The sequence below is a fragment of the Myotis daubentonii genome, chromosome 1 (assembly GCF_963259705.1).
Source record: "Myotis daubentonii chromosome 1, mMyoDau2.1, whole genome shotgun sequence".
NCBI classification, from domain to species: domain Eukaryota; kingdom Metazoa; phylum Chordata; class Mammalia; order Chiroptera; family Vespertilionidae; genus Myotis; species Myotis daubentonii.
The window spans coordinates 20012627-20037129 of NC_081840.1; the positions used below are offsets into that span (position 1 = coordinate 20012627).

At 49.9% G+C, this 24503-nt stretch overlaps 2 protein-coding genes across 6 annotated transcripts in view; one reads left to right on the forward strand and one right to left on the reverse strand.

Moving 5' to 3' along the window:
- Positions 1–834: 834 nt before the first annotated feature.
- Positions 835–11556, reverse strand: GSTZ1 (glutathione S-transferase zeta 1). 4 transcript variants are annotated; one of them, XM_059689523.1, is made up of 9 exons: positions 11418–11556; positions 7582–7633; positions 5789–5856; positions 5221–5301; positions 4644–4769; positions 3490–3568; positions 2943–2995; positions 2190–2239; positions 835–1400 (listed from the first exon to the last, which is right to left on the reverse strand). In XM_059689523.1, exons 1-9 carry the CDS (start codon positions 11430–11432, stop codon positions 1274–1276), a joined length of 651 nt encoding a protein of 216 aa, XP_059545506.1. In that variant the 5' UTR covers positions 11433–11556; the 3' UTR covers positions 835–1273. The 4 variants fall into 4 exon arrangements, with proteins under 4 accessions (XP_059545506.1, XP_059545486.1, XP_059545476.1 ...); XM_059689503.1 differs by lacking the exon at positions 2190–2239 and adding an exon at positions 7910–8247 and having other exon boundaries at positions 11418–11554; XM_059689493.1 differs by lacking the exon at positions 11418–11556 and adding an exon at positions 7910–7942.
- Positions 11557–11876: 320 nt separating this feature from the next.
- POMT2 (protein O-mannosyltransferase 2) overlaps positions 11877–24503 on the forward strand; it is a 45295-nt gene continuing 32668 nt past the window's right edge. For both annotated transcript variants that reach the window (XM_059689440.1, XM_059689450.1), the window contains exons 1-2: positions 11877–12124; positions 21616–21700. In XM_059689440.1, coding sequence (XP_059545423.1) covers positions 11877–12124; positions 21616–21700 — 333 coding nt within the window. The remainder of the gene's footprint in view (positions 12125–21615; positions 21701–24503) is intronic.

Sequence of the window (24503 nt, forward strand, 5' to 3'; positions counted from 1 at the left end):
AACCAGACACATATATCTTAGATCCCTATTTAAACCTCAGCCATGCAGGGGAGATGCAGTCGCAGGTATGGGACCCCAATTTCCATACAACATCTCTGCCAGGTGGTGATCCTGGTTGTGGATGAACATTGCTCGGCATGGGAACCGAAGGCACACTGTTACCTGCCTGGTCTCCTGAGCTAGTCTGGTCGGTAACTGTTCACACTGCCCATGGAGGAGGCTGCCTCCAGTTCTCGGACCATTCATTCATGACTGGATTTACCCTCAGTGCCTGATCCGGGATTGGTCCAGAGAATGCTGCCCCTAAAGGTGAGGGACTGGGCTGGAGGGCACTTCCCTGTCCGTGCTGGAGTGGAACCCTTAAGGGTGCCATTCCGAGTCCTGGGAACTCAGCTGGTCACAAGTGCCTTCTTTCCTGCTGCTTCTTTTTGTAAAATATATTTTTATTGATTTCAGAGAGGAAGGGAGAGGGAAAGAGAGGAACATCAATGGTGAGAGAGAATCATTGATCGGCTACCTCCTGTCTGCCCCCGACTAGGGATCAAGCCTGCAACCTGGGCATGTGCCCCGACCGGGAATCGAACCCTAGCCTCCTGGTTCATAGGTCGACAATCAACCACTGAGCCATGCTGGCCGGGCTTTCCTGCTTATTATCTCTCTTCTCCTCGGTATCTTGTCTGACTCTCTCAGGCAATCTTTTGGGCTTAGGTCCCAGGGGCCACCGGGTGGGCAAGGGGCTGCTGACTTCCTCTCCTGGTCCAGGCATGGCAATTCCAGCTAGAAAGAATGTTCATCTTCAGGAACTGCCTTAACCAAAACCTGGACATCTCAGTCTTAATGAACAACCAGGAGCCCTGGGCTTCAGTTTAATGATCAAGTTGCAGGTGGGCATCCTTTGGAGTCAGGTACAGTAGAGGGTCTGGGAGGCGGCACACAGACTTCCTATGGCTCTCCGGCAAGCTTGCCAGGCAGTTCAGTCTGCATTCTCACTTCACCTTAATGACTGCACTGTGACTTAGGGAGCAGGTAATGTTCCTGCCTCCCTCCCTCCCTCCCTCCCTCCCAGAGTCCTCCCACCCCATCCTGACTGCATTTGACAGATGAGGGGATGAAGGCAGAATGAGGTTCAGTGTTAAGGCAGATCCACAGCTATAGTTTAAGTTCAAGGGCTAGGAGTGCAAGTCTTCTGCTTCTCCAGTTAGGGCTTGCTCATTTTCAGGCCTGTTCAGCCCACCCAGCTTCTGCTCCTGCACCAGTGGGCATGGTTTGAGAGCTAGGCCCTCAGCTCCGGGGGCGTGTCTGGCTGCCGGCAGGGGTGAGACACTTGGAAGGCCTCCAGGGCCAGCAGTGCCTTGTTGATACGGCTGATGGTAGGGTAGGGAGTGAGATCCACCTTGTACCTGTGGCAGAGAAACACCCACCTCAGGCAAGGTCAGCAGGGGTACGGGAGACTGCCCTGTGGGCGGTGAGGGCAGCACAGAGGCAGGGCTGGAGGAGGCCCCCGGGGCTGGCCAGGGAAGGGCTGGGAAGGTGACCCTGCAGGTGGAAGGCTTATTCACAGACAGCTCTCTGGGGAGGGCTAGCTCTTATGCAGTATTGTCTGATGTCTCTGTTGCCTACCGCTCCTATTCCAACCAATGGCTATTTATTGAGAACCTACTATGTGTAAGACACAGTGCTAGGCATTTATAAATGAAGACTGTCTCTCCACCCGAGTCATAAGCTTCCAGGGGGTAGGGGATGGATCATACATTTCTGAATCCCTAAGGGTCCCCAACGCAGTGCCTTCCACAAAGAGATTCCCATTCATGCTTTCCTGACGGTTGATGCGGGAAACAGAGGTGGAGCTCACACAGACACAGCATGTCTGGGATAGCAGGCTCTGGGGGTTTCCTCTAGGGGTGTCCACCAGTTGAGCTGCCTCCTCTTAGAAGGAGGTGCTGGCTATGCAGGATCACCTGGACTGCAGCTGGGCCTGGGAGAGGATGCTCCACTGAAGACCTCTGCCTGTCTCTCCCAGGCCACAGTGGCTTGTGTGGCCTGGCACAGGGGCCAGCCAGGAGGGTCTCTGCGTGAGATGCTACCTCAGTAGCTGAAGTGGGGGTGGAGGGGCTGACTATGGGAGGAGGCTGGGCACTTGGAGGGGAAGAGCCGGGAGGAAGAGGGAGGGTGGCAGAGTCCTCGCCTACCTTTCAGCATTTGCCACCTGAGGCACTAAGCAGAGGTCAGCCATGGACACCTGAAAGAGAGTTGGGTGGGTCTGCATCAGGGTGTGCACCGCAGACTCACAGGCTGGGAGGGTGTGTCTACTGGTGACAGTACTGGGGTGTCAGCCCTGAGGTTCCCATTTGCTTCTGGCTCTTCCATCCATCCCCACTGCCCCCTCCCCCTCCTTGTCTTCCCTGGGCCTGTCTGTGGTCTGTCTCCAGAGCTGAGGGCCTTGCTCCAGTTGCCCTGACAACCAATTCTGTGGGTGGCCAGAGAAGTTCTGATTGCCTTAGTGGATGTGCTGTGCTTGTTAAGGGCCATCGTTGGCCCTTAGTGAGGGCTCCCAGAATGGAGGAGATGCTAGAATGAGAATTATCATAGGCCAGGGCCTTAGCAGTAGGAGTCAATGGCACTGAGCCCTAGAATCTCAGGATTGGGAGGGAAGGGAGACATCATCTACTAGTAGTTTAATCCCTCATTTGCTGCCTAGGCCACCTCCTTATCTCAGACATGAGATCTTCAGCGTGAATACCTGCAGGAATGAGACTCCCTTCCTGGCTAGAAATGAGCAGAGCTCCCTTCTGCTTGGCACAGGGAGGACCACCTCGCTCTCTACTCCTCTCCATCCCCCCCCCTTGCTGAGCCTGCCCTGGGGTGCAGGGATGGCTTAGTCTAAGTGGGAGAGGGTCGACATGAGGCAGGAGGCCGCTGTGGGCAGGCCTGGGGGTGCTCACCTCATCTCCCACGCAGTATTTCCCCGCTGTGCTCTGCAGGATCTGCTCCAAGGCTGTGGGGGGGGACACGAATAAGCTTACTCTGGCACAGAAAGGGGAGACTGGCCTTTCTGGGCCTTGGCCTCCATAGTTCTGAAATGGGTGGGAGCTGAGTGACAGGCTGGGGCACATGTGCTGGAGGGAATTTGGCAGCCATGTCTAGAGTGAGTTGGTAGGGACATGGGGATGAGAAGTTTCCCAGCTACTGTTCCCCGAGGTGAAAGGCCTGCCACTGGCCCAGGCAGCAGCTCTTACACTCACGGGCTGGCACTCTGCTGGCCTTGGTTTCCTGAAGCAGAGGTTGGGCCATCCAGCTCCAAAGGGCCTCAAGTTCTGAGCTTCCCAGAGGTGGAGGCCAGGTTTGGATGCCGCCCAGCCCACTGCCTCCTCAGCCCTGCCCCCCACCCTCATCTATGCCATCGTCAAGACCAAGGAGCCTGGAAAGCTGTTTCAGATGCTCAGGACCGTGGGCATGAGGGCTGTTTCTCTGAGAGGAGTGAGGACTCACCGTTAAAGCCAGAACTGATGGCCTTCTGGGCCCAGGCCAGCTGGTTCTCCTGTCCTACTTGCTTCAGGATCGACAGGTTCTGTGCAGCCCAAGGAAAGTCTGTGATTGGTTCTGGGAGCCAGGCTGGCCTGCTCAGCCAAGCCCCCCAGGAAAGCTTAGTTCCCAAGCGTCCCTGGCTGTACCTGTTCTTCTCTGCCCCCAGACTCTCTGAGCCCTTTCCTGCTATCAGGGCCCCAGGTTAAAGGGGTTGGGGTGGGGGCAGTGATCTCAGTAACCACCTTCTCAGGCTGCCCCAGTGGTCCCTGTGGTCTGGAAGCCTGTGACTCTGGCAGAGATGTGCAAGGGTGGGGACCTAGGACACAGCCATGGCTGTGATGGGTGCGGCTATAACCCCAGCATATCTCCCTTGCATCCCTTCTCCCATACATGGTCCCTTGTGAGGAGTGGAAGTAAGATATGGAGGTGGGGTGGGGGTGGGGAAGGCACATAGGACTGGCTGTCAGGAGATGTGGACTCTGGTTCCATCCTCACACACCTGGAGCCATTTCACTTCTGGGCTTCAGTTTCCTCATCTATAAAATGAGGATGACTGTCTGCTACAACCTCCTTTGTTACAAAAATCAAAGGGACATGGGGGTGGGGGCACAGGTGCACAGCCATGGTCCTGGGCTCCAGTCCTTGCTCTGTCACACTTAACTGACTGCAAAGTCACTCCGCCTTTCTGGGGCTATTGCCTATTTGCAAAGTCAGGGGTTAGCACAGGTGAATTGTTGTATTACCTTTTTAAAAAATCAGTGATGACTTCACAAAATAAAAATCTTATGGGAATCCCAATCTATTTTACCAAACAGATGAAAGGGAGGCTGCTCTGGTTAAAGGCAGGCGGCCTGGGCTCTGCTGCTCAGACTCTCTTCCCCTCTCCCCCCCTCACCGGGCCCTCCCCTTCCACACCTCTGGATGCCCAGGGCTTCTTACAGTGCGGGTGGGGACCCAGCAGAGTGGGGGGTTCGGGGATCCCTCCCATGCCTCTGCCCCACCGCGTGATCTAGTCTAAGTTCTCCAGAATCCCTCCCTGTCCTGCCACCTCACACCCAAGCTGGGCCCCTAGTGGGCTGGCCAGTCAGCGAGGGAGTGCGGAGACACCAGTGCTGCACCTGCAGGGGCTGGATGCCGCCAGCGATGAGGTCGGAAATCATGCGCACAAGGACCCTCTTCTTTGGGTCCTGAGGCAGGAGCCGCGGAGTGGGCCGAGTCTCCTCCAGGTACTCGATGATGGCGAGCTGTCCAGAGGGAGCAGTGAGGGGAGCAGGAGAGGGCCCAGGGCCCCTGGACCGGAGGGGCAGGGCCCGCAAACTCCTCCCCCCCCCTTCTCCTCCCCCCCCCCCCCTCCTCCTCCTTCTCGTCCTCCTCCCCCTCCTCCCCCTCTCCCCTCTCCCTCCTCCTCTCCCTCCTCCTCGTCCTACTCAGCTTGAAGCCTATAAATCCAAGAGGCTCCCTGTGGGAGATGAGCTCTTTTTGGACCCTCATCCTGCAGAATTGTTCTCCCTACGCTTGAGTCTCCCTTCTTGTCCCAAAGCAACCAGCCAACCTACCTCCCTTTAACAAAGATTTATGGCTGTGGGTTCCTACTAAGAGCTGGGTGCTGTGGCCACACACAGGCAAGGATGAGCTGTGAGGCCCTCTCTTTTGGGGTACCACTCCCTGGAGGGGCCTCCCAAGCCCTGCACTCACCGACTGGCCAATGGTGATGCCATCGATCTTCAGGGCTGGCACCTGCTTCATGGGGTTAAGTGCCTGGAATTCTTTGGAGAACTGTGGAGAGAGGGTCCTGGTGGGCTGGGTGGCCTGGCCTGAGTTGGCTAAAGCAGAAAGGCCCCAGGCCTGCTGCCCACCCCCGCACCTCCCTCCCCTGGGGAAGGCCCTGGCTCGAAGGCTGGAGGTGATGCCTAGCTGATCTGTGCAGTATCCCAGCCTCCAGTGGCTGCCGAGCTCCAGGCTTCATCCCAATGGCCTGTACATGAGCCCCTCACACTCTGGCCACCTAGGTACATGCGGAGGGCCCAGCATGGGACAAGGGCACACTCGCTACCCACCCTCCTGGGGGTCAGGCACTGAGAGGCCGGGCTGTGGTATGGAGCCTGAAGCCTGGGTCCTTCCCATAGCTCCTCTTGTTGCACAGCTTGCCAGCCATTCCCATGAGGGAGAGCCAGCAGCCTCCTCTGCCAGGGGGCCTCTGCACCCCTGCTGGGTTCTCCAAGGCCTCCAACTCCCACATTGTGGCCAGGGGCAGCCTCCTTACCTGCTGGCCCCCATCCTTTATGAGGTTGACGGGCACTGTTTCATAGTCGATGCTCTTCAAGGCCAGAGCTAGGAGAGACAGCCGACAGTAGAGTCAGGGGACAGCCTCTGGCTCCCAGGGCGACAGGAGGCTGCAGGGGGAGGCTCCTTTCTCCATATTGCTAGGCAGTCCGGCTTCCTTGGGCACCACCCACTGCCCCAACCCAGGTCCATGACACTCTGCCTCTTGCCCTGGCACAGTGGGCGCTGGAGGACAGCAGGGAAGTGTCCTCCTCGCCTCTTCCTCCTCCAGGGCCTCTGACAGCGCAAGTAGGGCTTTGTGTTGGAGACACGCAGTTATTCCCTCATGAAGGCCTCTCAGGGCCAAGGGAAGGGGCTCACGTGACCATAGAGCACACACACAGGCAGAGCACACTGTTTAGAGAAGAAGCATTTTGCAATCCATTTTCTCTGCTCTGTTTACTGCGGATTGCAAGCACAGCATCTGCTGTGACCCCCAGTGACCAGGTTTCCTCTCCATCCCCTCTGATGATTCCCCCTGGCGAGGCCAGGGTAGGAACTCCGTCAGTGCTAGTGTGTAGGTGTGTCCATGCTCACATGTGCATTAAATATGGTGATGGCCGGTCTCAGGCAAGGGCAGAGGAGCTAGGAGCCTGGGAGACAAGGGCTCCTCCTCAGCACTGGTCAGCTCCATTCTGGAGAATGAACGTGGTTGAGACTGAATGGAGAGACCACATCTGCAGGCCCTTCAGCCACGGCAGAAGCTCTGGGCCCAGGGAAGGCATCTTCTTGGAGAAATGTGCCCTCTGGCCCTCCAGTGCCCTTGCCTACTGATTCCAGCAAATTCCAAATGCCCGTGGGATGGGGGCGGGGTCATGGAGGGTGGCTTCCCAGTCAGGGCCAGCTTCAGATTTCATCACATTCATTTGCTAGCTTGTGAAGCTTTGGGCAAGTAACTTCCCCAGCCTCAGTTTCCTCATCTGTACCATGGGGACAATAATAGCACCTCCCTCCTAGGGTTGTCAGGTTTAAATGGAATTATGCACACAAAAGCACTCAGCGCATTCTCCCTCAGCAGGAGCTGCTAGGACTCTGACCTTTGCCAAGGGCTGTGTTAAACTGCGGGAGGGAAGGATTAAGCTGGGGTGGACAATGGCCAGTTCTGTTTGATTGGCCAGATCAAATAAGACCTGAGGAAGGCCAGCTGTTTCCTGCCAGTTACCAAGGTCCTGTAGATGTGTGAGCCTGCTTTAAGCATGGTTGCTAAGGAGCTCTGGAGGGCAGGGTGGGAGAGGCATGGCCCAAGAGAAAAAACAACCCTCCAGGCCTTGTACCCCGCCCCCCCCCTCCTCTGGTTGGACTTCCTGGGTGGAGGTGCCATTCAGTGCTGAGGGCTCCAGGACTGGGATGCTGGTTGCTGGAGGGGAGGAGAAGACCTGTCCAGTAGAGCACCCCTCTGTCCCAGGCCATCTTTTTTTTTTGTCTGTTAATTCTCACCCAAGGATATATTTCCATTGATTTTTAGAGAGAGTGGAAGGGAGAGGGAGAGACAGAGAAAAATAGATATGAGAGAGACACATCCATTGGTTGCCTACTGCATGCAGCCCAACCAGGGCCTGGGAACCTTCAACTACTGTGCCCTTGACTGGAATCGAACCCAGGACCCTTCAGTCCATGAGCCGATGCTGTATCCACTGAGCCAAACCGGCGAGGGCCCAGGTCATCATTGTCACCTGGGGCTTCCTCCACCCCATCCCGCCCCAACGAGGCTTGCGGTGGAGGCGCAGCTCTTACCGATTCGAACTCTCCAGGAGCACGAGCTTCGGAAGTAGGAATAGAGGATGGGCTGAGGAACGAGAGAACAAGGGGTACATTAACCCATGCGGTGGGTCCCAGCCCAGGAGCCCACTGGAGAGGAGGCCCCAGCCCCGCCAGGGGTCCACGCCAGCACTGTGCCTCCCCATCCCGCCAGGCCTCCTCCCTCAGGCCAGAGGCAGAGCATCTGGGTCAGAGGCCTCAGGAGTACTGTGTAGTCCCTCAGCTCCAAACTGTGCTGTCGTGCATTCCTGAGGTCTGACAAGAACCCCCAAAAGGACAGCCAGCTTGCACGGGCTCTCCTTACCTTGCCAGACTCAGTCATGGTGCCGTGGTGACCCTTGGCCTCCTGAGGAATGTCCCGTCACAGAGCAGCAGGACAGGGGGAGGGATCCGGAAGGGGCAGATCCCATGAGCCAATGGGGAAGCTGCACTCGGCAGGCAGCAGGGGGACTTTGACTCAGGTTTGAAGGGGCACCTTTTCCCAAACTTTGGGAGGTGTCTTACGCTCCTGGTGGAGCTAGGCTTGGTGTCCTGGGCAGACAGGGTAGCCTAGTTTTGAGGTAAGTAGTTCAGGGGGTGCAATAGGCTGGGAGCTGGCATATGGAGGTCTGATCCCCATGCAGGAACCAGCTCTGTATGACCCTGGACAAAAAATAGTAAACCCCTGCCTTCTCTATTCTGTAAAATTAAGAGCTGCCCTAAAATGATGGCTTAGATTCCTTCCAGCATGCTGGGAGCCGGTCCATGCTTGCTGTTTCAAGGGACCTGGCATATATGGCATACGGTTCTTAATATGTTTGCTCACCTTCTTGGCGCTGTGTTTTAACTAAGGTCACCTCTCCGAGAAAGGTTGAATCCCCAGGTAGGGATTTTCCCCTGAAGTTAGGGAGGGAATAAAACCTCTCAACTAAGTGCCAGGCGGGTAATTAATCACTTTAACTAGGAACAATCATGCTTAAGCTACATAATCTTTACTCCCTGGAATGGAGATAAGAAACGCCCTAACCTTTGTAATAGAGATTGATAGGATTGAGTCAACTGGTATAAATACAGATGTAACAAGACAGCAAGAGACAGAACTTAGAACACAGAACTTAGAAGTCAGAACTCAGAAGACAGAACCTACACAGAACCTACAGACAGAAGAACTTCGCTGGAGAGAACATGGCAAAAGATCCTGGACTGAACCTGACTACAGAAATTGGCCAGAGAACCTGACTAGAACCTGGTGACTGAACCTGGCTGGAGAACCTGGACAGAACCTGGCTGGAGAACCTAGTGAGGGAACATGGCCACAGAACCTGGCTGGAGATCCGAAGCAGAACCTCTCTGGAGATCGAGACCAGAACTTGGCTGGAGATCCTGGCTAGGCTGCTGATCAACTGAACGCTGTCTCCTTGTCATTCCTTCTTCGCCGACTCCGTCCACACCTTTGGGGACTCCTGGACCCGCTGGGGTTGGACCCCGGCACCAGCAGTAGCAGAAAGACCAAGAATTCTAATTTTTTTTTTATCTTTTATTGCTGACAGTATTACAGATGTCTCCCATTTCCCCCGCTTTTGCTCCCTAGGAATTCTAATTCTTGATACTTTTGTGTCCATTGCTTTCAAACCCGACCCACCAGTCCTCTAGGCTATCAGCCGGTCTCATAAAAATAGCTGGGGTCTATGCCCATTCACCCCAAAGCGGAGGTCGCAAACTGGCAGCCCAAGGTTCTGTTTGGTCTACACAGTTTTTAAAAATGTTTCGATTACACTTCTCTCTCCCCTTATCTGAAGGTGTGGATTCAACCAAGTACATTTGGAAAATATTCAGAAGAAACATTACATTGTTATTGACGTGTACTATGTAGTCAAGCCTATGATGGTTGCCTTGGTTGGGTCTGTACTGAATAGGTACAGACCTTTTCGCTTGTCATTATTCCCTAAATACAGTAGGGCAAGTACTTACATAGCAGTTATGCTATGTGAGGGATTATACATAATCTAGAAGTGATTTAAAATATACCATGCTATTTTATATAAGGGACTTGGGCATCCTCAGATTTTGGTATCTGTGGGGGACAGGACTTCTGGAACCAATGCCCCGTGGACATCGAGGGATGACTGTAGTTGCCAACATTAAAAAATCAGGATGTTTCATATACAAATCCTGTTGTCTGTTTTTTCGTTATAAAATCTGGAGGCAGTGGACTTGGCTTCCTGAGCAGCAATTTATTGGAGCTAGTTAATGGTCCCCTTAAGTCAGGGCACGCCTTCTCCCGTCTGCCATGGCCCACTTCTTTCTTGTTGTCCTCAGGCCTCTGCAGCTGAGTATGTGACCTCTCCTCTAAAGTTTAAGAGACTCAAAGATAATTCCTCTGGTGCTTCTTGGGTAACCTGCATTTCAGAGCAGGACCCAGGACAGTAATTAGCACTCATGAATGTCCTGGCAGACACATGTATCCACATGGATGAGGGAGAAAATAGAATTTTTCTACTATTCCTCTGACTACCAACATTTCACCGAAGTTCCCTCTCCCTTTTGCGTTCCCCAGCACACCAAGCTGCGATCTGAACCCGCTCACATCATCCCTGAACTACCAGTTCTGTCCTATACGTGGGCAAGGGCACCTGTGATAACCCAGGCCCGCCCACGGTGGTTCCTGAGCCAGGAAGTTCCAGCCTGTACTGAAGGCACCTTTTGTCTTGGCACAGAGGGCAGGTGATGGGCAGCGGGTGTCCTCAGAAGGGCAAGAGTTGGGTGGCTACAGCTGGGTGTCCCTTATTCGGAGGTGCATCATTTCCCTTACTGAGCCAGACTAGAGAGGCCCCAGGGGCCAGGATAGGGACTGCTGGCGGGACAGACCCCTAGAGAGCGGCAGGCGTCAGCTCAAGAACCCTTGAAGCAATGCCCTCCTGACTCCTAAATGCTACACCTTTGACCTGTACTAAGGGTGAGCAGAGTCACTGTAAACGCCTCTGACCTCAGGTTGTCTCCTTATGGGCCATCAGCTGACATACTGATGGGCAGGTTCCACTCTTTTACCAACAATTACACAAACCATCCCGTGTTCCTTTTCACACTTGCAGAGCTGAATTTTAAGCCCAAGTATCCCTCCCACCACCACTCTGGGAGTAATTCTATTTTCAATTTGAGTATAGATTCTAACCACTCTAGCAGACTTTATTTATTTTTTAAATCCTCACCCGAGGATATGGTTTTCATCGATTTTTTAAACCGTCATGACTTCAGAGAAAGACCCCTAAAATCCCATTTGGGACTGGGCGAGCTCTACAGTATGGAAGCGATGCTATATCCCACCTGATGTGCCTGCCACCCGCCTTCGGGGGCGCGTATGAAAACCTGCAGATTCTCGGGCCCATTCCTCCAGAGATTGACACAGGCAGCTCCTCAGGGGACTGGGAAGCGCCACCGCCGCCCCTCGCCCCTGATGTGCTCTCAAAATGCAAGCAACCCTGGAAGCCATATGTTAACTGTTCTCTCGGGCCGACACGCCGGGCTCTGCCGGCCCGGCTGGCGAGGGACGATGTTTGGGAGCCCAGGTAGAGGGGTGGGGAATCCGGCGAAGTCCGTGGGACCGGCTGCCCGACTCCACGGCAGGGCCCCACGAGGGTGCGCCGCCGCGGGTCCCACCCTCCCGGGACCACAGCCCCCATCAGGCAGCGCGCAGGCGCGAAGCAGGACCAGCGGAGCGCACTGCAAGCTGGGAGTCGTGGCTGGAACTATGGGCGGGGCCGACTCCCCATGACCCCGCCCCTAGGTTCTCAGTGTTGGAGTAGCGCCCCTCTCCCCGGATGCGAGGCACAGACCTTCCCCACTTGCATCTCGCACTTCCGGCGACCCCTCGTTCAGGAAATCGCGTCTGGGACTCCCCGACTCGTCGACTCCTGAGGCCCGTGGGACACCGATACCTCGGAACCCAGGCTTCCGTCTGGGGAAAGCGCGGGGTTGGACTAGAATGATCTTTATGGTCCCTCCTAGCTCGCCACGCCCCAGGCCCGGCGCTGCTGGGAATTGCAGTTCCTGGAACCCGTTTTCTCCGGGCCCGGCCCGCATGGCCCTCTGGTCCGTCATGCTCTGCGCCACTGGCCGCCTCCTAGCGGCCGAGTCCACCGCGCTCCACGCCCAGCCCAGCGGCCGAGGTCCGCGCCCCGCTGCCGGCGCAGGGAACTACATTTCCCAGGGCACCCCGAGCTGCCCCTTTGTGGCTTCTAGGCAGGACGGCCAGCGTGCCCACGGGCCGGAGGGCGATCCTGAGGAGGGGAAGGATGCCGTCGGCGGTATGCGGAGGCCTGGCAGGGTCCGAGCTACGTCCTCGGAGGGGCCGCTGTGGGCCCCAAGCGGCTAGGGCTGCGGTCCCGGAGGAGGCCGCTGAGGCTGCAGCGCAGAGCCCCAAACGGCCTGCCCCGGGCTCACGGCCCTCCGAGGCGTCGTGCCGGTGGGTCCTGCTGGCCCTGGTGACGCTGCTGGCCTTCGCCACCCGCTTCTATCGTCTGGACCAGCCACCTCACGTCTGGTGAGTGACAGGCGGGACTCGGCGGGCACCTTGGTAACCTGGAAGGGGACGCGTCCTCTGATTGGTCGTGGGGCACGGAGGGGGCGGGATCCACAGGGAGAGGGGCGGGGTCGCGCTGGAAGGGAAACTGAGGTTTCCGGTGTTTGCCCCTGGCGAATAGCACTCTGAACCTTTGCTCCGGTGGGTGGCAGTGGGATTCTTGGGATCTCAGGAAGCAGCCTGGATGCCTTCCAGGTTATGCTGCAGGGTCTCACCTGGCTCTCAAATTGCGGCTCTTAAAGGTGCTTTGAACTTTCCAAGGAGAACCGGAAATCCTTAGTACTGAATTTCCTAAGGTCTGAGTTCCTGATCGGCAGAATTTCCAAGCGTCAGTGGAGGGGGGAATTCTTAACTGGGTACCTTGATCCTTGGGAGCAGGGACAACTTGGGTGTCCCGGGTTGGTGACAGGGGTTCTAGGAAGCAGGTCTGGGGCCCATCCTGTGAGGAGATAGTTATTTTCTGAAAGATTTTAGTTGTAGAGTCAGTTGCAGGACTGAGGTATGGTCAGATTTCATTAGATGAGCTTAAAAAGTCGCCAGCTGGGAGGAGGAAAAGTTTTATACAATCTGAAGATGGTTCATTTGTTTGACCAACAAGTAATACCATATTTTCTCATTATCACCGAGGAGAAAGTTAGTGTTGGGGATGTTAGAAATGGAACTCCTAAAAAAGCAAGCACACTAACAAACTGCTAGCTTGTAAGTTAATAAATTAGCTTGTTTCATGAGTTTTGGCAGAAGACATGAGATTCCTGGGTCAGAGACAAAGGACATTTTACCACCACACAGGAAGCAGGATGAATAGTGGCATGTTGGAGTCTGTTTCCCTTGTCCCCGCAAGTCCCACAGGGTCATGCTCTGGGCCCAGATGGATGATTGCACACAAGTGGGTTTCTTTGCAGCTTTGAGGAACAACAGCTTGGGGAATGTACTATTTTATAGCAAGCAGTAAGCAAGCTTACTTTTTGTCCTGGTGAGAGACATTACCTCTTTAGTCAAGGTTGCTTGATGTAAACACAGCTCTGAGAAATGGCCCAGGTAAAGTGCAATCAGGGCCTTGCATTCTTGGCATACCCAGCAAGACGTGTGGACGTACAAGAGACTCATGGAGGATTGTATCTCCCAATAGTCTCACCTCTCGATCCTACACTGTCTTGGTTTCTAGCAAATTCTCACATGAATATGCAACTCCATTGGCCACTCTGATTAACTTGGCTGACAGAGGCAGGAACCAAATCTATTCAATTTGTTCATTTAATGAAGGCTGCTTTCATTTCTAAGCAGCAGGATGAGGCCAACTTGTGCTAATCTCAACCATGTTCCCCAGGTTCTAGATCCAACCACCTGTGAATAATTAAGTGTACAGATCAGGGGGTGAGGAAAGGACCAGTAGGTCTTATTTTAGATAGCTGGGATATAGTCTGACCGTTCAGTGGTTGAGCGTTGACCTAGGAACCAAGAGGTCACAGTTCAATTCCCGGTCAGGGCATATGTGTGGGTTGTGGGCTCTGTCCCCAGTAGGGGGCATTCAGGAGGCATCTGATCAATGATGCTTCTCTTATTGGTGTTTCTATCTATCCCTCTCCTTCCTCTCTAAAAATCAATAAAAACACATATATATTTTAAAAAGTCTGAGACCAGTATGTTACCCATTATGATCTCTGCACAGGTATTTAGACTGACTTCTAATCTTTGGTGTCATTGTCAATAATTACAGTGGGTCCTCCATTTAAAAAAAAGCAACTTTCATGCCCAATGGGAAGACATTCTGTGGTCCACTCTTCCTAATATATTACCTGAATGGGGCACAGGCCACTCCAATTTAGGACTTTTTGTAAATTTTATTTGGATCACCATGAAATTTGATTTAGATTGCATTACAGTAGTTTGGTTAAGCCACATGGGCAGTGAGTGTCACTGAGTTGTTGCAGCCTCAGTTGCTATACAAGGCATAACCTAAGGCCCCTAGAGTGCCAGGAGGAGCATATGAATTTGTATTAGATTGAGAGAAGGTTGTTCCAGTTTGCATGTTTGCACACATATGATGTCTGTGTTTGGGAGCTGATGCTATCAGCCACGTCAGAATAGTTCAAGATAGGCCACATCTACATGAGTTTTTCTGATTTCATAGCACACTGACAAACTCAGTAGAAAGTCAGATTGCCAGCTATAGCTACCACCTGATTTAGATTGACCATATGGATGTTTACCAGGCATTGGTTCTGGACCTCGAGGAGAAAGGATCATTAATTGTTTCCCTTTTCTTTATGTTTCCTGAGGCCTAAGATGTTACCTTCCCAGCTTCCAAAATTGTTTCTTTTCTTCCTCTGCCATCATATAATTATATTAGGGTGTATTTAGTACCTGTAATTTCACCTTTTCTCCAGGTATCCCTTATAATATCCAGACCTTTTTTTGCCAAGACCATTATTAGAAAATTGGCAGAGACCAGATGAGTCACTGTAGGGGGCTTGACAAGCAGTCAAGTGGTCATTATCTTTATACTCTAGGACCATGTCCCTCAAGCTTCTGGTGCCTGAGCTAGAATTAAGTTTGTAGCCCATAGCTGTCCCCAGGCTGATCTGGGGTTGCTGTTAGGGAATCACGCCCACGAATGGTTTGGGAAGAATCTCAAGTTTTCAAAATAGGTGTGCAGCCCTCTACCCCTTTTATCCTTGCCATTACCCAATTGGTGGCCAAGAGGAGGCGAACCGTTCCTGGTGCTGACTACATTAGGTGACAGAACTGTTTTACTAAGGTGTGTGAACCAGGAGAGAGTAGAGTCAGAAATCTTTTTGAGAGGACTGTTCGGTCCTTGACAATATCAGGTGCCTGTGGATGCTAGGGAGTGTGGAATGTCATCAGATATCTTGACTATTGGCCCATTATTGGGTGGCCATTGCAAAAAAAAAAAAAAAAAGGCACCATTGTCAGACTGTGGATGCTTTGGAAAGCTGGAAACATGACTTGGTTTAGTTTAAAGGTCCACATTGGTGTATCTTGAGTCAGATGATTGTACTGGAACAGCATCATCAACACTGTAATCTGAAATGAGGCACCAATGATACTGCAGAGGGGTAACAAAGTCCTACTGTAGTCACTTTCCTTGGAGCAGTCAATGCCCCGTGCAATTGGCTTCCTTTACTGGAAGACCAACAGGCCAACTTTTGGCTGCCACAATGCAGTGATGGCTTCAACTTCAGAAACATAGAATCCTTTACTTTGCACCCAGTCCACGATAGTAGATGTGTTTCCAGGCCTGGTGCAATGGCAGCAGTCTGTGGCACAAGTTTGATCAGCAGCTTAATTCCAGTCAGTCTGATCAGATGTACCAGCCCTTACCATGGTCATCCATGTGAGTGATCCAGGTTGTCCTATCAGTAGGCAGCATGATTTTTTCGTGCAGTTCTTGGCTCCAAAGAGGGATGTTTTAATCTCTCAATACATAGTCTTCCAAGTGGCACAACAGATGGCTACGCCAATGGCAAGTGCCCAAGAATAAATATAACTTGTTCGTTCCTTAGGAGTATTGCCCAAGACAAAGGTTGTGAAATCTTCCAATTCAGCCCATTATGACCATCACCCCTTATTGCAGGCAGCCTTCCAGAGTTGTCACAGGGGCAGGATGACTGCTGCTGCTGGTGGACTCCATCAGCTTTTAGTTTAGTCTAACCATCAGTGAACCAGGCACAAGCATTGAGAAGAACCTCTGCATCAAGGGCTCCACTGAGACAGCGGCTTTGCTTTAGGTGGTGGAGAGAAAGGTAGTTTTTCCCAAAGGAAGAGCTACCATCTCTTCATGTAAAATCAAAATGTCTAAGGCCGGGTCAGCTATACTCTTCAGTATACCATTTCCATTTGACCAGTGAGGCTTGTTGATCCCTTTCCTTATTAGGCATAGATTCCAAGTTGGCCCACCCCAAAGTGGCAGGGGTCCTAAGGCCTTCATGGCAGGCACTCAATTTGGACAAGAGCTTAATTAGTATGGTAGTAGGTTGATAGCTGCCCCTTTAAAAAAGTATGTACTTGGTGCCTGCGTCCAGCAGGGGGTGCTATTCCATCTTTAAAGCTGTGCTTTCCCTCTCTCTTCTTGGGATTTAAATATTTTTTTTTTTCCTGGACCAAGGAGGGGATAGTATCAGCTCAGCAAGTGACAGTCCCTGAATGGGATAATCCTCCTTGACACTTACGGGATCAATACCAGTTATACATTCAGCAGTGTAAGCCACAATAATGGTGAAGAGCACTACCCACAAGGTCACATTATCTTCACTTTCCCACTGGGAACTTGGTTCAAACCTTCCAATTGAATTGGGCATCAGTAGCAATAGTGACAGCCACACAGAGATCACACCATTTCCCAGTAGTGAGTATGGGGAGTGCTGGATGCAACGGGTGGAGGAAGTTTTTTCCTTCTTTAGTCCCTTGATAGGCTTAGCACCACCTCCTCCCCAATGTACTGCCATGTGCCTGGTGAGCCCCAGGCTTAGGGGCCCTTTTCTTTCAGTCCCTGTACACACTGCTGTGGCTCTCCATGCATTCCTCAGCACCTTTGGTAACCCCTGCACCCAGCAAATCCTCCTCTCATGGGATTGAGTAGGGGGGCTGGAGATGTGGGCCCCTGATTCCAATAGAGTCTTGAGTGCCTCTCCTCCCTGGAGTTGCCCAGCATGGTAGGATGGGTGTGTATGGCCTTCAGCCCCCTTTGGGGACAGTGAGACCTTGGCCTACCTTTAATCATCTTACTTTTTAAAGCAGCTGAGGTTATGGTAGAAGGGGAGGGATCATGGGACACGGAGGGAGAAAATGGCTCTGAACATCTAAGCAAGGAGCATTTACGTTTGGCTTGAGTACAGAGCTCACCCAAAGTTTTCATTTCACCTAAAGTTCTACAGTGAATATTAAGGTCCTTACTGCTGGCACCATTGATGTAAGCTTCAGAGACTTCTTGATTCAGCAGCCACATCCATATTGCCTTTGGGCAGGGGCTCCTAGGTTTGCTGCCCATGGCCATGATCACATCTCTTCTTCCTCCCACCCAGAGGAGAGTGAGCAGTAACCAAGGCTTAGGCGGTTGGTTTCAATCCTGCCTCTCTCTCTGCTCAGCCTCATGCACAGGTAGGACAGTGAGGACTTTTACTACCTTCCCTGCCTATCACTGGGCAAGAGCATTCACTACCAGATTCTGGGGAGTCTTCTGATATCCTCTAAACCGGCCTGTGGGGGGTCCTTGTCCTTTCTCTTATAGAAAGCTATCTCTCAGTATCCTATGCTTGTCGCCAAATACTGTCAGGATCTGGGATTTTATTTTACCCTACTTGCAAGCTAAGAAGTTAGCCTGTCACGGCTCTGTGGATGCTGGCAGAAGACAAAGTCCTGGGTCAGAGACAAAGGACTTATTTTTCGTGGCACAGCAAGCAGGATGAGCATCAGCACATTGGCATTGGTTCCCTTTATCCCCAATTCCATGTGATGCCATGGGTGGATGAATGCCTGCATGTTCACTGGGCTGCATCAGCTGAGGAATACTGAGCTTGGGGACTCCGCTGTGTTATAACAAGCAGGAAACAGACTGCTTCTGTTACAGAGGGAGACGCTAACTCTTCCCTCAAGGTTGCTTGCTTAACCATAGCCCTGAGCAATGGCCCGAGTAAAGAGTGGTCAGGGTCTTGCATCCTTGGGACACCCTGCAAGGTCTGTGGGAGCAAGAGATCCAAGGAGGACTGTTTCTCTCAACACAAGCATGCAATAAAAGCCAAGAAGAAATGTGAATACTGCAATAGCAGGTCCTCTACTAACATTGATTGACATAGTCTCGTTCATCGTAGTTTTGTTGTAATATCGAGATGCCATAGGGATTTAACTCTTGTTTATATCAATTATCCTATGGTAAAATTGTTTTTGTTATACATCATTTTGCTTAAAGTCACAGAACCTATTGACAATGTTAAGTGTGGACTTACTGTACTAGTTTTACCTGGGACATTTTTGAAATGAAAAATCTCATACCCTTTTGTCAGTAGGTTTCCAAACAGACTTCATAGCTAACCACAAATGCTGGTTCAGTTTAAATCGTGCCCAGCATGTGTGAGACTTTTTATTTTTTTTATTTTTTTATTTTTTTAATTAAATCTTTATTGTTCAGATTATTAAATTTGTTCCTTTTTTTCCCCCCCATAACTCCCCTCCTCCCAGTTCCCGCCCCACCCTCCGCCCTCACTCCCCACCCACTGTCCTCATCCATAGGTGCACGATTTTTGTCCAGTCTCTTCCCACATCTCCCACACCCCTTTCCCCCCCCAAGAATAGTCAGTCCATTCCCTTTCTATGTCCCTGATTCTATTATAATCAACAGTTCATTCTGTTCATCAGATTATTTATTCACTTGATTCTTAGATTCACTTGTTGATAGATGCATATTTGTTGTTCATAATTTGTATCTTTACCTTTTTCTTCCTCTTCCTCTTCTTAAAGGATACCTTTCAGCATTTCATATAATCCTGGTTTGGTTTGATGAACTCCTTTAGCTTTTCCTTATCTGTGAAGCTCTTTATCTGACCTTCAATTCTGAATGATAGCTTTGCTGGATAAAGTAATCTTGGTTGTAGGTTCTTGGTATTCATCACTTTGAATATTTCTTGCCACTCCCTTCTGGCCTGCAAAGTTTCTATTGAGAAATCAGCTGACAGTCGTATGGGTATTCCCTTGTAGGTAACTGAGTTTCTTTCTCTTGCTGTTTTTAAGATTCTCTCTTTGTCTTTTGCTCTTGGCATTTTAATTATGATGTGTCTTGGTGTGGTCCTCTTTGGATTCCTTTTGTTTGGGGTTCTCCGCGCTTCTTGGACCTGTAAGTCCATTTCTTTCACCAGGTGGGGGAAGTTTTCTGTCATTATTTCTTCAAATAGGTTTTCAATATCTTGCTCTCTCTCATCTTCTGGCACCCCTATAATTCTGGTGTTGGTACGCTTGAAGCTGTCCCAGAGGCTCCTTACACTATCCTCGCATTTTTGGATTCTTTTTTCATTTTGCTTTTCCGGTTGGATGATTTTTGCTTCCTCGCATTTCAAATCATTGACTTGATTCTTGCGCTCCTCTGGTCTGCTGTCGGGCGTCTGTATAATATTCGTTATTTCAGTCCGTGTGTGCTTAATTTCTAGTTGGTTCCCCAATATAAGATCGAGGGTCTTATTAGTTTTCGTGTAGATCTCATTAAGTTTATCGGCAGCTTCTAAACAGTTCTTGAGAGACCTTAAAAGTGTGGTTCTGAACTCTATTTCTTCCATTGACAATTTTGTCCTGTTTCTTTGTCTCTGCATTTTTTATGCTTCCTTGGTGCACCCCCTAGTGGTCTTTGTTCGCAGTCTTATAGATAAATCTTGACTGTTGTAGCTAATTCCAGGGAGGGTTTGACCTCCAGGCCAAGTGGCTATGAGAATCAGCTGTGTCAGCTGTGAGAGAACTTCTGTCCTCTAGGGAGGTGCTAATCTAGCCTTTGCCTGAGGCTATCCGGCAAATGCCTCTGTGCAGGGCTTGGGCGGGGCGGGTCGCACAGGATCAACAGGGTGGGCCGGAGAGAGCAGTTATGGCGGCTCTCAGTCCTGTCCCCAGGGGCTCTGCCTCTCTGAGTCCCAGCACCCGCTGCAAAGCTCGGAGAGAAAGCTGCACTCGCTCTGACCGAAGCCAGACAGTCCCGCTTCTCCCGTTTGAGTCTGGGTCCCTAAAGACTCGCCCGGATCTGGAGCTCAGAGTCTGCGACTCCCTCCCGATTGAAAACAACAACCGCGCCCTCCGCCGCCAGCCCGCTCCGCGCACTCCGCACCTCAGAACTTGACTTCAGCACTGCGCCTCCTCTGAGTGTCCGTATGCGTTTCTCTTTCCTCCTAGTTGTAGGACTTCCACTCAGCCAGCGTTCCTGTGGTTCTGGGTGATGTCCGTTCCGTGTTTTAGTTTCACTTTTGAAGTAGTTGTTCAAAGCAGCAAACTCCTGCGTTAACCTATGTCGCCATCTTGGTTCTCCTGCATGTGTGAGACTTTTTAGTCCATAGAGTTTTTTCATGTGTGTCATCTGAATTGAGCCCTAAAACCTCCCTGTGAGTGATCGTAGCAGATGCTGTTACTGTCTTCATTGTGTAGATGCGAATGGATCTGGAGAAGGTGAGTGATTTCGCTAGGCCATGCTGTTAGGAAGGGCTGGCGCTGGACTGGATCTCTCTTGCTGCAGATCTGTTTTGTCACACTGCTTGGAAGTTATTTCTCCCTTGGACATCACTATTTTTTGGAAAAGCATCTTTTGCCTGTTATGTTGCAGGTCAGTAATGAATAGTTATGGAAGCTGGCCTGGAGATGGGATAGTCACCAGAAAGCAACCATTTCTGAGCTGCAGAGAGAGACTGACAAACAGAAATGGCCAGGCTCTGCTGGGTAATTGGGCTGCCACTGCAAAGCCCTCATGTGGGGTGTAAAAGTTTGATGTGGTTTTCTTCCAAGGCTGTACTCTTGTATAGAAGAACAAGACTTTGCATTGTGTTCAAAAGGTAATGTGTTACCCGGCCAGTGTGGCTCAGTACTTGAGCGTTGACCTATGAACCAGGAGGTCACGTTTGATTACTGATCAGGGCACATGCCTGGGTTGCTGGCTCAATCCCCAGTATGGGGTGTGCAGGAGGCAGCCGATTAAGGATTCTCTCTCATCATTGATGTTTCTCTCTCCCTCTCCCTTCCCCCCTGAAATCAATAAAAATATATTTAAAAAAAAGTTTTATGTCGTTGTATAGAAGAACAAGACTGCAATGTGTTTAAAAGATAATGTGTTAGAATCACTTACTGCCTTGCAAAATTATTTGTGCAGTGAGAATATATTTTAGACTCTTAACTTAGTAAGAAAACCCTCAACTTTTACATAATAGTTCATTGTAATAAGACCAGCAAGCTCATAGTCAGCAGGTTAATTACCACAGGTTGATAAACAAAATCAGACTTCTGTAACACCATGGTTTCTAGGCTCTCTCTGATCAGTAGCCCACAATGTAGGTTGTGATTATAGTAATGTAATTTCTAGTAGCAAATGTAGTCTCAGAGTTTGAAGTTTAACAGCCTTGGAAGAAAACCCTTACTACAAACCTTTCTATATTATAAGAAAATTCTGCCTCTTTAAAATAAATAGAAACTCAAGGTACAGAATAAGTATAGATTCACTTAAATTTATGATAAATGGTTGGTAAATATTTGCTGACTTTTAAAAATTTATCTAAATGAAGTTTAATGAACAGCTTGATGTCTTGCTTCCTCAAATCACTATGTCAAAAACTTTTTTTTTTAAATTCACATTTTCTCATTAATTGCTTGAAACTCATAGTCTTTGGTTTTAACTGTAATTTTAATCATGCTCTATTAAGGCTATTTGGGTTGTATGATAACTTAAAAATTCTCATTTCTCTTTGTTTTTCCTTTAGTTGGGATGAGACTCACTTTGGAAAAATGGGAAGTTACTATATTAACCGTACCTTTTTCTTTGATGTGCACCCTCCTCTGGGAAAGGTAAGCAGTGGTGAACAACAGCCAAGTCTTGGTTTTGGATTTAATTCTTGGCCTCATAGAAAGAATTCCCTGACATTCCAGACCAGTTGCTTTCATGAAAAATCTTTGGTATTTTTAGGGGTCCTCTGGGCTCAGAAATGGAGAGAGAGTCCATCAACTGATGGATGGATAAGCAAAATGTGTTATATCTATACAGTGGAATATTATTCAGCTATAAAAATGGAACAAAGTATTGATTGATACATGCTACAACGTGGATGAACTTATAAACAGTATGCTAAGTGAAAGAAGCCAGACACAAAAGGCCACATATTGTATAAGTCCATTTATATGAAATGTCCAGAATTGGCAAATCCACAGAGACAGAAAGAAGATTAGTAGTTGCCAGGGTGTGGGGGGAGGGGGATTGAGGAGTGACTGCAGATGGGTGCGGAGTTTCTTTTTGGGGTGATGAAATGTTCTGGAATTAGGTAGTGGTAATGGATGCACAATCTTGTGAATAGACTAAAATCTTAGTATGCTTTAACATGGTGAATTTTACAGTACAATGACTTTTATCTCAATTGAAAATAAAAAATAAATGGAGAGAAAGAATAAAGCCTGGGAACCGGACCTCTGGAGAGGAGGCTTTTTGTAGGAAATCCAGCTTAGTCTTTCAGCCTGTGGCTTTTGGCGTCCCCTTGTGATTGGCACAGTGACGATGGAAAACAGTGGCTGATTTGTTTTTCCTGAGCCTTCCCTTCCTCACTCTGGCCCTGTGTGGAGGGAGACACGTGAGGCTTCGTTCTAAGCCTGCCTCCAGGGAGTGCAGTCCTCCTGCTCCTCTCACTTACCTCCTAGTGGTCCTGTGCTCTACTTGGCTGAAAGACAGTGATGAGCAAATTAGAAAACCGTGAAAGAGAGCAGAGTAGCTTCCATAGGTTCTGAGGCTATGCCAGTCAAAGCCCCTTTAAGGAGTGAGTAGGGCATTTTCTCTTCCAGTACTGAAGCCCATACCTGACACTTCACACAGATCCCAGCCCTGGGCACCTGGGCTCCAGTCAAATAGGTACTATTAAAGAAATAAAAATGCCTGCACATAGTAAAAAACGTGATCGGTACAGAAGGAAATAGAAGGTCAAAAGCTAACTTCCCTCTCATTTCGATTCTTCAGAGGTTACTCTATGGTCTCCTTTGTTAAGTTTCTTATATATCCTCTCAGAAACTTTTTATACAAATACTAGAGGCCCAGTGCACGGAATTCATGCACGGGGGCAAGAGGGGGTACCTCACCTGGGCCTGTACCCTCTCACAATCCAGGACCTTTCAGGGGATTTCCAACTGCTGGTTTAGGCCCGATCCTGCAAGGATTCCTGCAGATTAGGCCTAAACTGGCAGTCAGACATCCCTCTCGAAATCTGGGACCACTGGCTCCTAACTGCTCGCCTGCCTGCCTGATCACCCCTAACCACTTGCCTGCCTGCCTGATTGCCCCAAAACACTCTGCCTGCCTGCCTGCCTGCCTGATTGCCCCTAAACACTCTGCCTTGCCTGCCTGCCTGCCTGATTGCCCCTAACTGCTCCCTGGGGGGTGGGGCAAGCCGGGGCAAGGGGCAGTGGTGTTCTGGTCTCTGGTCATTCTGGTCATTCCACCATTTCGGTTGCTGGGCTTTTGTTATATAGGATAAGTGTGTACATATTTATAAACATAAATATTAGTTCATATGAACAGCACATTATGCAAACTGGATCAGACTAAAATTGTTCAGCAACGTGTATTTTAAAAAAAAGAATAGTTTATTGATTTTTTTTTTTTTTTTTTTTTTTTTAGAGGGAGAGAGAAAAACATTAATATGAGAGCAAAACATAAATCGGCTGCCTCATGTACACTCCCCCCCCCCCCCCCCCCCCACACACACACACATACACACAGGGATCAAGCCTGTAACCTGGGCATGTGCTCTGACCAGGAATCAAACTGGCAATCTTCCATTGTACAGGACAGTGCCCATCCAACTGAGCCATACCGGTCAGGGTAGCTACTTGTGTTTTAAACATGATGTTTCTTCAATTCTTTCCACATTAGCACATAAAAATGTATTCCATTCTTTTTAATGACTATATTATTCCATTATATAGATGTGCTATAAATTATTTTACCTCTCTTCAGTTCATGGGCATTTATGTTATTTCCAACTTTTAGTCATAACAAAAGATATTGCATGAACATCCTTGTACGTATATATTTTCATAGTTTTACAAGTGTATCTGAAAGATTCTCAGGGGGCAAACTAGAGAGTTAAAGGGACATTTAAATTTGTGTTAGAGATTGCTAGGTTTTCCTGAAAATTTTTGCAATAATATATAGTCCCACCAACAGTGTATGAGGGTGTTTGCTTCCCACACCATTGTCAGCACTGGTGTGATTATACTGTCAAAACTTCCAACTTGAAAGTAAAAAGTGGTACATCACTGTTTTCATTTGCATCTTTATGAGTTAGGTTGGACATTTCTTTTTCATATGTTTATTAGTGATTTGTATTTTCTCTTCTATGAATTTGCCCATTCTTCTAGTAGGTTGTTCCTTTTCTTATTGATTTGAATGAGTCTCTTAGTTAGGAAATTAGCTCAGGGCTACTTTTAATCTTGAGGGAACTGAGAAGGAACAGCCTGACCAGCCAAGCAATCTGGGAATGTAGACCAGCACCAGGCAGCTTGTCCTCTGAGACCCCAGATAGGTAGGAGCATCTGCTGTGATGGTCACTTGCCAGTTTTAGTTCATCTGGGTATTTGGATGACTCTGTCTTTCTAATACCTTACATTA

What these genes read in the sequence shown, in the direction of transcription:
- GSTZ1 (XM_059689503.1), bottom strand. An exon ending in CTCCTGGAGAGTTCGAATCG is followed by an intron (nt 5,857 to 7,581) that starts GTAAGAGCTGCG and finishes TGTCTCTCCTAG; the next exon opens with CTCTGGCCTTGAAGAGCATC. An exon ending in GCATCACCATTGGCCAGTCG is followed by an intron (nt 4,770 to 5,220) that starts GTGAGTGCAGGG and finishes CCCTCTGGACAG; the next exon opens with CTCGCCATCATCGAGTACCT.